Below are 12,266 nucleotides of genomic sequence, written 5' to 3' on the forward strand. Positions count from 1 at the left end.
AATAATCTCCTAAAATGTGCAAGTGTGGGTAAATAAAATCATAAAAGGCCAAAGCACTTTTAATTTTTATAAATAGGGCATGGGCTGCAACAATAAGGAAATAACAGTATCTTTATATAAAACTTGGGGTTAGGCCTGATTGTATAACTCTTGAGGGGATGGCATGGTGACACAGTGGTTAGCACTGCTGCCCCACAGCACTGGGGCCCAGGTTTGATTCCCAGCTTGGGTCACTGTCTGTGTGGAGTCTGCACGTTCTCCCTGTGTCGGCGTGGGTTTCCTCCGGGTGCTCCGGTTTCCTCCCACAGTCTGAAAGACGTGCTGGTTAGGTGCATTGGCCATGCTAAATTCTCCCTCCGTGTACCCAAACAGGCACCGGAGTGTGGCGACTAGGGGATTTTCACAGTAACCTCATTGCAGTGTTAACGTAAGCCTACTTATGACACTAATAAATAAACTTTAAAGTTTGACAGTCAAACAGTCATTTTTTAAAAAGTTATTTATTAGTGTCACAAGTAGGCTGCAATGAAGTTACACTACAATGAAGTTACTGTAAAATCCCCTAAAATCCAATCCCCTTTCTTCCCAGTTTCCTGTATTTTTTATAACTAATAAAAAAAAGTTGTTCAAAGAAAATGAAAAAAAGCATACAGTTATTTTTAAACACCCCTATGAGTTCCCCCCCCCCCCCCCCCCCCCCCCTAGTTTGCTTGTAATAGTGTCCTGGGGATTAGTTTGCAATTTCTGGAGTTCCTCATTCGGACAACCCAAAGTTGGAGGACAGCCCATTCCTGGCAAATTGACGGCTGGTTCCCTCACACAGACAAGTTGTATCAAAACATCTGGCTCTTGCTAAGCAATTTACCTCTGAATTTGTGCTGATAGTTTGAATAAAGCACCACTTCAAACCTGTAATATTTATAATACAGAAACCAGCAGCAACAAAGCAACTGCTATTATCCCAGTGTAGCATTTCCATCACTGTGCCCACCCCAGTCACAATCTATAGCCTTCTGATTGCACAGAGAGAAAGTGATGAATTTAAGGTGGCAAGTGATGAATCAGAAGGCAATTTTATCTTTTTTGATATGAGCGTGTGTTGATCCCTATCCGTTGGGAACAAGCAAATGACATAAAAAAATAATATCCCTTAGGAACCTATCAGCAGGAGGTAGAAAGCCGCAGGTTTTTATTCCAGCCATATTCGGAGTTGTAGTCAGAAGAGATGAGGATGGTGATTTGTGAGTGATCTAAAATACAACAGCATTACCAAAGGTGAAACATGCCGAGACAGCTAGTGCTCAGCCCATATCCTATGTGTGTAATCCTTGGCCTTCGTCATTCTGTTCCAGAGCTCAGCAGCTACTCCTGGTGAAGATTCAGAGATTGATGTACCGCAGCAGCAGAGATGAGACAGACAATCAATATAGCACACTCCGAGGATTATGGGTCTGTCTTTCTTTCGCTCTGAATAATTTATACTGTTTCATACAATCAATTTCCATTAAGTGAATAACCTATTTTGCCTCAAAACTTCTGCCATTTATCTAAATTGTTGACATTACAGAAATCTATGTATGCTTTGGTAAAATACTTAGTACGCATTGGAGTACAGAGAGGTAATGCATCAAAAACTTCAAATCCCTTGTTCTAATTTTACATTTTGTCTATTTTGAATAGTTTCTAAGTGTACATTCTGAGACAAGGGTCTTTGCTGTATTTAAGCTCAAACAAGCTGTTTTTCTTTTGAAATGAACTATAATCAACCTCACTGAGTGATGTAAATATTGTTTCATTATTTAGGAGTGAGGTATTGCAAGAAAATAAGAATTTGGGAATGGAAAGGGGCCACCGAGAGCTCAGCAAGACATCTATTTGATGGATCAACCCAACTAATTCAAATATCCTCCCGTCTATTGTGTGCCTGTCCCCTGATATTCGATCTCTTAGCTGTAGAGAAAAAAATTGTCAGGTTTCTTCTTAATCATAAAAACCTCAGTAAACCCTCAAAGACTTCCACTTTCCTAAAGAAAAGGCCAGACTCCACTTCCTCAAACCCAACTCCCATTGTAAATACCAGAACGTGTAAAATCTTTAATAAAATGATATTAGAGAGAGTAACAATTTAAGTAAAGTTCTCAGCTGCCAAAGTACAACACTGCTGGACACATCAGTGGGGCTTGCACTGGCAATGAGAAGGTTGGCAAGCCTGCATCCCTCGATATGTTCTTTAACTGATTTGAATGGCATGGACACAAGATGGAAAATGGTTTTGAATTGTCAATAATTGACTTAATGCACACTTTCATTTGCTCAGGATTCATTAAGTGGGGGATTCACTGTGTTGTATTCTGTTATTCTTTGCATTTCTATATTCTGTAGATACAGATTTTTGCTGCAATCAATTAAATAAGCTATTGAATTTTTACCAAAATATTCAAAATTGTTATGGGCTGCCCTACAGCTGTAGGCATGCAATGATGCGTGCAGAATAATAGATTGGTAGGAGGGAACTACAAGGTACTTACAAAATCGAAGGATTGAAATAATGCTATAAACCATGAGAGTAAAATCAGTTTAACTTGTCCAGTGAAGCAAGGAGACTGTGCAATTTATTTAAGCCACTGTAGAACTCCCAGGAAACAATTGACGAGATACCATGAATAGGAACCCAGCCAGCTCACCTAATTAGCCTATTCAATGCTGTTTGTGATTTCATATTTTACAGAACTTTTTACAACCTGAAGAACAACAGCCCCCCATCGATCCCAAAGCACCCCGTCTCTCACGGGCAAGCATTTTCTTCGGTCAGATTTTACAGGTGATTATTCCATGCACTTTTGAGGCATCAAGCATTACACCGAATTATATTGCATTTATGGTACATAAATAGGCCATTTGGCCATTTGATTTTTTTAAAAATTCTTTGGTGTGGTTGTCACTGGCAAGACTAAGGTTTGTTGCCCATCCCTAATTGCTATTGAGAAAGTCCACGCCAGTGTTTAAGGTTCACACAAATTATTGCCTCTCACCCTTCAGCATAATTTTCTATTCCTTTCTCCTCACATGCTTCTCCAGTTTCCCCTTAAATGCATCAATGCTGTTCACCTCAACTACTCCCTCTGCTAGAAAATTCCACATTCTCACCATTATCTGCCTCAAGATGTTTCTCCTGAACTCCTTGTTGAATTTATTAGTGACTGTCTTATATATTATGAAGCCCCAACAAGTGAAAACAACTTCTTTACACATATCCTATCAAACAACTTCATAATCTTAAAATCCACTATCAAGTCATGCCTCAGCTTTCTCTTTTCAGAACAGAGTCCCAACCTGTTTGATCTTTCCCAATGGATTTAACCTCGTGGCCCTGCTACCATCCTTGGAAGTCACTCTTCTCTCTCTTAATGTTTTGTCAGCATGCCATAACATTGCTGTGACTTGAACTTTTTATTGTGTGTATAGCAGAAAGGTGGGTAACACAGTGGACTGCTGCATCCTAAGTGTGGGATGGTGTTGCCCAAGATTAATAATTAGCTCTTAGCTACAGTATATTGCATTAGAGACCATATAGGAACATTGGAACAAGAGAAGGCTATTTAGCCCTGGAGCCTACTCTGCCTTTCACTAAATTATGACCGTTTTGTAATTAAATTCCATTTATTCACCTTAGCTCCATACTCCTTGATATTCTTTCTTGATTGACAAGACTATCACCTGAGGCTGCCACGGTTCCTTGTTTCTTCCAAAAGGGAATAAATACAGAATGGTTCAGACCATTACATTCAGGCTCGAATTAATAAATAAATTTACTTCGAGTAAGTTAATACTCAAATAGTAAAATACTGATGTTACAAATACTTAGGAAACAGTAAAGATAAAATCACCTCCCGATGAGTTAAAATATCTTCTTTGAAATATACTTTTTCTACTGTTAATTAAATAACAAGGGTTTTGGATTTAACAGTTGAGGATCTACATTGATACGATAACCATAGTTGGTTCATGCACAGTTCATACACACCAGAATGAGCTTAACTGCTTATTATACTGAACTGAAATCAAACACGTGAGTGAAATCTCCAGGATTTAACAAAAAGTCTCTGAACAAAGAGCTGTCAGTCAATCAGATTCAAAAACCCTGTGGTTAGAAAGGATTCAACAAATATGTGTTCACATCAGATCAAAGCCTTGCAAATCCAGTAATGCTTTAGCATAGTATTATTTGGTTGAAACCCAGGACAAATTCTCTGGATTTTGACTATTTTACTGGTTAAGCAATCTAACTCAGACCAATAGTCTGTCCTCCATTTTACATATAATTACGGTACATAGAATTTACAGCACAGAAACAGGCTGTTCAACCCAAATAATCACGCCAGTACATATATTGCACACCACTATTTTCCCATTTTCATGTAATCTTAATGGCAGACCTTCTATTCCTTGCTCCATCATGTACTGATTTAGCTTCCCCTAAAATACAGATATGCTATTTACCTGAACCATTTCTTGGGGGTAGTGAGTTCCACACCCTAACCATTCTCTGTGTAATTCTGCCTTATTAGATTTATTGGTGACTATTTTATCTTTACTTTAACTTATATTTGGGACAAGGAAAATTAGGTTAATCATAACTCTACATATCTCAAAATGGAATGGCATAAAATGGAAACACTTCCTTTATTTGACAATGGAAGAAAGTCTGCTTTTGTCTCAAACGTAATGGTTGAAAGCACACCTCTTAAACAAAAAAATTCAACCTTTCAGTTACTAACTGAAAGAATGACATGGCAAGATTTCATGACTAAAACTTTTACTGTAGAAATTGACTTAAGCTCTTTTGACTAAACACTATTTTTTTGTAGGTAACTTAGATTTCAAAGTATAAAGAGGAACATTCTCCATTTATAGTAATCACCTATCACACTTTCCCCGGAATTACAGTCCTATTAGTAAACAGCCCATATGTGCTCCCAGTATGCCCACTTCACCAAATGGAAACTTCAGTTGACCGTCTCCAGGTGCTTTCTTCTGTTTCCAGAGAGTTCCTTAAGTCTGCCACCAGCAGTAAAGCCTGTTCTGATGATTCTTTTTCTCCCCTGGCCATGCCATGTCCAAACTCCTGAAAACTTTAAATGGCTGCAGAATGTGTCTCTTTGACTAGAGACCATCCCTCCACATACAGCTCTGGTAGCTTACAAAGTCAAGCAGCCATTTTTCTCTGCTGACTACACAAGGCCTCTCTGCCTGTCTTTGATATTCATTAATTTGTAGGGAAGCCTGTAACCTGATCTCAAAAATGGCTTCTACCATCTTCCCCATTGTAACATGAAATATTGCATTGCATCTAAGTAGATATGCCAGTCAGCTACCTCTGACATAAGTCCCTTTCACCTTAGAAGCACAACTGTTTACAACCCACTATCTTCAACGCCTTTCTAGGACTTTGGTGGAACTCATTGTCTGCTCAAATTAAATTCCGAGACTGCTGCCATTGTTTCCAAGGATAAATAATGACACCATCTTCTCAGTAATATAATTCAAGCCTTTGTTTGATCTCTTACAATCAAACCACCCAGGCTTACTGTCAGGCAGGCTGCAGACAGGTCACATGACACTGTTCATTTACCCCTAAATTTAAAGCTACCGATCTAAAATCTTATAAAGCTCATAATTGTAACACTTCCGTAAGATGTGCAAAGTTACTAAAATCAGTGTCACCTGTAATAGTGCAAAGTGACAGCTTAGTTACAGGGAAAAGCTGCTAGAGCAGAACTGTGGATTGTATTTGAAAGGTCTAATTAAATTCCAGATAATTGCCTGAAGGTCACTTCCTTCAGCGAATCTGAAAATAGCCACCTTGTTTCTTTTTCCAGCCAAATCCTAGTATCGGGCTTGATGAGAGGATTTACAGGGAAAGACAACCATAGTTTCTGTAAGATGTTTGTACTTGAATCACTACAGGAACACTTAGCCCATTATTACCTGTTTAGTTTTCACTCCGATATTTCTGTAGTGGTTTTCATGAAAGACCACTGTGAGCCCCTGCTTAACACAAACTTTTCAAGTACAATGTTTGCTAATAAGAGGTCAAACAGAAAGACTCATTATTGTATTTAGCCTATTGCACATGACACTTAATCCCTCTAGACTTCAGAAAGCCTCATTAATAGATTTAGTTTAGTCAATCTGGTGTGACCATTATTGGAAAGAAACACTTTCAAATTAGACTGCATGTCTTCCCAGTGCCCTGACCAACCCTCAGTCAATATCATTTTAAAAGTATCTTATTCATCATCATCACATGCCATCCATAGGAGCTAGCTTTGTCCAAATTGGCTGCCATATTTCCTTTATTGCAGTCATAACTATGGACAGAATTTTATAGGCCCCAACCGGCAGGTTTGCAGGGAGGGGAGAGCCTGTAAAATTGCCCAGATCTTCCTGCCCACCTCTGAGCTATCTGCATGTTTATGAGGGACCATGGAGGCCCAGGGCAGATACTTGCCCTCACACCAACTGAGGCCCCATTGGCAACTTAAGGCCCATTGCCTGCTGGTGGGGTGAGTTCAGGTACAGGTGGATGCCCAGCAGCTAATCCTGCTTGAACCTTGGGCAGGAGAGGTGAGATGGGTAGGTGCCTCCATTATTGGCTCCTTTCCAGTTTGAGCATACTCCCAAATTCTGGCCCAGAGCCAAGTGCTTTCCTCTCCGTCTGGACTTGTCATTATGATCCCCACCAACACCACACCCACCACCACACCCATTCTGTCCTCCCATCCCTGCCCTGCCATGGCATTCCAGACTCATCTGGTCCTGTGGGCTCCAGTGCTTGGACTGGTGGGACTGCTTATAGTCCCAGCAGTAGCCACCACTCCCATTGGCGCTGCTGGGACAGAACATCCTCCCAAGTGAGGGGCGGAAGTGCTGCCTCCTGCCAATTAATTCAATGGTTGGCAGGGATGTTTTGATGGACAGGCAAATGTCCCCTGCTGACTTTTTCAGTGGCGAAGTGGGAAACTTTGCCATCCAAATAATCCTGCCCAGTACTTCAGAATTAATTAATTTGCTATAAAGTTGTTTGGGACATCCTGAAATGATGAAAGGTGCGATATAGAAACACAAATTCTTCTTCTTTCTGACATTCTGCTGTTTAAATGAGTGAAAAATTGCCAGTTTTATTAGATACACATTCAAATAAAAAAAACAGCTTTCTAAATACATTCCCTCTCCAATCCTTTGCTAAATAGCAACTAGGAATTCAGTGAGACTCTTGGTTGAGTCTAAAGATAAGTAACAAGTAGAACCATGATGAGTGGAGACTTGGCTTTGTTTTTCACAGACACAAATAATAGCACTTCAAGAAACAAGTAGGAAGAGATTAATCTCACTGACTCTTGCTTACGCACACACAAACACACAACTCTTGCTGTTTTACCTCCTGCACCTTCTCTCTCAAGAGGCTCTGATAGGCTAAAGCTGCACCCTGCCTGCCTTTCGTACAACTCCAGGCAGAGATCTGCATTTCTGCTTGGTAGGATAAGAACTCCTCACTAACTATTCCTGAGTTTATTTTGCTTTCCTCTCAGATGAGACAGCTACTTATTTTTAGGTTGCACCGTTAACGCGATAAAATGAGCCAAGGCGCTTCTACAGGAGTGGTATCGGACAGAATTTGACACCAAGAAAGAGAAGGCGATATTTGGACAGGTTCCCAAATGTTTTTGCCAAAGAAGGTCGTTTTTAGGAGTATCTTAAAAGAAGAAAATTGAGGCAGATGGTTTAGAAAGGAAATTCCTCAGTTTATCGTCCAAGCAATTGAAGGTGTGACCACCAGTGGAGGCCCAGAGGAAATTTTAACTGAACTGGAGGAGTATAGAGTTCTCAGAGAGTTATAGGGCTGGAGGAAGTTATAGAGATAGAGAGGGATAAGGCCAGGGAGTGGTTTAAAAACAAGGATGATAGTTTTAAAATCGAGATATTGCTGGACTGGGGGCCAAGATAGATCAGTGATCCCGGGGTAATGGGTGAACAGGACTTGATCACCATTCTTCAGTTTAATACATGCTGGAGGGATCTGTCTACAGTATTAATATAACAAATACAGATCTAGAATTTGCACCTGAAAATTACTGGGCCAATTTTGTTAGTAAGCTTTCTTTGTATGATTCAGCGTTGTAACATCTTTTTACCTTTTCTCTTGACAGTTTGTCAGTAGGTCTGATAATAAGTACAAGAGAATGAACAGCAGTGAGCGCGTACGGATTGTCACCGGATCCCCATCTGGCCCAGCAAAAGCATCTTTCGAAACTCTGAAATTCTCAGCTGACAAACAAGATGGTAATAAAATGACTTGCATTTATGTAGTGCCTTTCATGACCTCAGGATGTACAATAGCGCTTTCCAGCCAATTCAGTACTTTGTGAACTGCAGTCATTATTGTAATGTACGAAACGTGGCTGTAGATCTGCAGGCAGCAATCGACCAGATCGTCTGTTTTGGTGATGTGTAACTGTTAGTCAGGTACTGGTCTTTGTTAGTCGTTTGCAGAGAAACCTGTAAGACTCCTGTACACAAACTAAGGGGGGGATTTTCCCTTCCCGGCTGCTACAGGAATCATAGTGGCAGGTTGGGAGGGGGTGGAATCGTGAAAGGTCCGTTGACCTCGGGCGGGATGTTCCAGTTTTGGGGCGAGCGTGGCCAGAAAATCCCGCCCTAAGATTAATTTGTCTTCCCCATTTTATTTTTTTTGTTGTCGTTGTTGTTGAAGATGTGGATACAGAAAGTGACATCAAGAGGAGTTTCAGCTTGATCCCGTACAGCCTGGTCCATCCACACCACATCCAGCAGAAACGTCCTGTATTGTTCTCACCCACCGCACTGGCCAAAATGCTTGTGCAAAAGTTACTCAATTCTGGAGAAGCCATGGAGTTTGACATCTGCAAATCAGGTGAGGTTGTGTCATGTCTTGGTCGCAAATGTTTCGGGCAAACAGTGAAAGATGCTCACTGGGTGACAACACTACCACTTTTACTCAGAACCGAGTAAACAAAGAGAAACTGTTCACATTGACACAAAGGTCAATAAGCCAGTGACACAATTTTTCAGGTAATTTGCAAAACAAATGGAGGGCGAGATGAGGAGAAAGCTTTGTCAAACAGCGAGTTATACTCGAATCAAGGCTTACGGGAGATTCAGTAGTAACTTTGAAAAGGGAATTCGATATATATTTGAAAAGGAAAATTTTTATATTTGAAAAGGAAAATTTTTATATTTGAAAAGGAAAATTTTTATATTTGAAAAGGAAAATTTTTATATTTGAAAAGTAAAAATTTTCAGGCTATGTGGAAAGAGGCTATGTGGGGTAATGGGACTAATTATTTTTGGATTTCTGAAAGGATTATTTGAACGGAAAGGGATTTGAAAGAGACAACACAGGTACAATAGACTGAATGGCTTCTGTGCTGGATGGTTTAAATCCAGCCTTGATGGTTGGGATGAAAGTACCCTCTCTTTGTCAGCTTTAAGCTTCTTACCTGAAAGAAGTTTGTGCAATCTCAGTATAGATCCTGGTGCACCACTTGAGGCCCCCATTAAACTCAGTGCAATTGCAGTCAGGGTAGAAGTGGGAGCAGTTGAGACACACAGGAACAGTCAAGCTAGCTGTAGCCATGATTTTCTTTACTTCTGTTGATCAACACAGTGGAAAGTACAAAATGAATGTTTTTACTTACAGGAGAGTGAAACTGTGAATGAATTGAGTCATTTACTGTAAGTGTAATGTTGGAAAACGACTGTCACTGTGATCCCATAGGAAGAACCAACCCATTGGTCGCACTGTCTATCCTGTTGGATTGGCCCATGTGAAGGCCAATCATATATAATTGTAAAGATTCAGACTTTAAGCATGAGTGAGTGATACATTCACAGTCATGTTTTCAGTATATTATTAATGAAGTTTTTTTTCATCGGGATGATGAGAATTTATTTTGACATACGATGATGGTGTATCCATGTTCTTGCCTGGTCCTTTGAGGCAGTCAGCATTCCTCCTCACTGCTTAATTGAAATACTGCTTGCATGATATTTAGTTGTGGTAAGAGTGTTTATATTCTCTTGAGTTTCTGCCTTCGGGCTGTTCTACATAGGAGCATCTCCACTCTCCTCGTTCACTGCCTGCAGGCTTCTTTTTTGCACACATAAAGACCGAAGCCTCTCTCTTTGGTTGGTTCGCTGCCTACAGGCCTTTTGAATCATCTGGAGGCATCAGCCTCAGACGTGTTATCAGATGCATTAGTTTCAGTCCATTGGAAGGATGTAACATACAGGTTTCTTTATAAAAATAAACAATTTTATTCTTAATCATGGTTTTTATTCTTAATCATGGTTCCCCACGGTAAGCTATTGCAGAAAATACGGAGGCATGGGATTGAGGGTGATTTTGCGGTTTGGATCAGAAATTGGCTAGCTGTAAGAAGACAGAGGGTGGTGGTTGATGGGAAATGTTCGTCTTGGAGTTCAGTTACTAGTGGTGTACCGCAAGGATCTGTTCTGGGGCCACTGCTGTTTGTCATTTTTATAAATGACCTGGATGAGGGCGTAGAAGGCTGGGTTAGTAAATTTGCGGATGACACTAAAGTCGGTGGAGTTGTGGACAGTGCGGAAGGATGTTGCAGGTTACAGAGGGACATAGATAAGCTGCAGAGCTGGGCTGAGAGGTGGCAAATGGAGTTTAATGCAGAAAAGTGTGAGGTGATTCACTTTGGAAGGAGTAACAAGAATACAGAGTACTGGGCTAATGGTAAAATACTTGGTAGTGTGGATGAGCAGAGAGATCTCGGTGTCCATGTGCATAGATCCCTGAACGTTGGCACCCAGGTTGATAGGGTTGTTAAGAAGGCGTACAGTGTGTTAGCTTTTATTGGTAGAGGGATTGAGTTTCGGAGCCATGATGTCATGTTGCAACTGTACAAAACTCTGGTGCGGCCGCACTTGGAGTATTGTGTACAGTTCTGGTCGCCGCATTATAGGAAGGATGTGGAAGCATTGGAAAGGGTGCAGAGGAGATTTACCAGGATGTTGCCTGGTATGGTGGGAAGGTCTTATGAGGAAAGGCTGAGTGACTTGAGGCTGTTTTCGTTAGAGAGAAGAAGGTTAAGAGGTGACTTAATAGAGGCATACAAGATGATCAGAGGATTAGATAGGGTGGACAGTGACAGCCTTTTTCCTCGGATGGTGATGGCTAGCATGAGGGAACATAGCTTTAAATTGAGGGGTGATAGATATAGGACAGATGTCAGAGGTAGGTTCTTTACTCAGAGAGTAGTAAGGGCATGGAATGCCCTGCCTGCAACAGTAGTGGACTCGTCAACATTAAGAGCATTCAAATGGTCATTGGATAAACATATGGATGATATTGGAATAGTGTAGGTTAGATGGGCTTTAGATTGGTTTCACAGGTCAACGCAACATTGAGGGCCAAAGGGCCTGTACTGCACTGTAATGTTCTATGTTCTAATCGTGCCACCACCCCCAGGTCTCCTTGTGCAATTGTGGACAGAATATCCTGGACTCGAGCGCATTGTCCTGTAGCTGTAATTACACTGCCTTTGATCATTTAGTACGTGATCCAGTCGATCTTGTTCCTTCCTTCCACCACCATAAATCATTCACTCTGACACTCAAAGAAAATTACTAGTGAACCTGCATACAGTAGGGGTCTGGATATCAACTGCTTACTCTTTTACTGCCGGGGCTATCACTCTACCTGAATCCACCACTGTCTTTATCAAACCAAAATGCTGCAGCTGTTGGCAATCTGACATTTTTTTAAAAACACAGAAACACTCAGCGGGTTTGGAGGCAATCTTAATGAGAGAAGCTGAATTAACTTTTCAGGTCAACGACTTTTCATCTGAATTGGGAAAAGTGAAGAGATTTAACAGAACCAAGGAAAAGCAGTAAGGGTGCAAAGGGAGAGCAAAGAAGAAGGTCTGGGAAAGGCAGGATTGTTGAATGACCGAAGGGATGAAGGGTACAAGGCAAAGGGGGGGTGACAGGGGCAAATAAAGAGATAAAAGATACATCCAAAGGAGGTGTAAATGATAACAGCAGAACCATTCCCAAAACCCACTGTTTGAGAAAATGGGAGCCGTGGTTATGACCTGCAGTTATTAAGCTCAATGTTGAACCTGGAAGGCTGTAAAGTGCCTAATTGATAGATGAAGTTCCTCGAGTTTTTGTTAAGGTACATTGGAAGAGTG

The 12,266-nt window shown here is 40.9% G+C and overlaps 1 protein-coding gene across 3 annotated transcripts in view; it reads left to right on the forward strand.

The window, feature by feature from the left end:
- Positions 1–12,266, forward strand: part of card11 (caspase recruitment domain family, member 11) — a 242,858-nt gene that overhangs the window by 214,790 nt on the left and 15,802 nt on the right. For all 3 annotated transcript variants that reach the window (XM_078240160.1, XM_078240159.1, XM_078240161.1), the window contains 4 exons: positions 1,353–1,449; positions 2,729–2,821; positions 8,211–8,343; positions 8,774–8,953. In XM_078240160.1, the coding sequence (XP_078096286.1) occupies positions 1,353–1,449; positions 2,729–2,821; positions 8,211–8,343; positions 8,774–8,953 (503 nt within the window). The remainder of the gene's footprint in view (positions 1–1,352; positions 1,450–2,728; positions 2,822–8,210; positions 8,344–8,773; positions 8,954–12,266) is intronic.

Source organism: Mustelus asterias, chromosome 23, assembly GCF_964213995.1.
Source record: "Mustelus asterias chromosome 23, sMusAst1.hap1.1, whole genome shotgun sequence".
Taxonomy (NCBI): domain Eukaryota; kingdom Metazoa; phylum Chordata; class Chondrichthyes; order Carcharhiniformes; family Triakidae; genus Mustelus; species Mustelus asterias.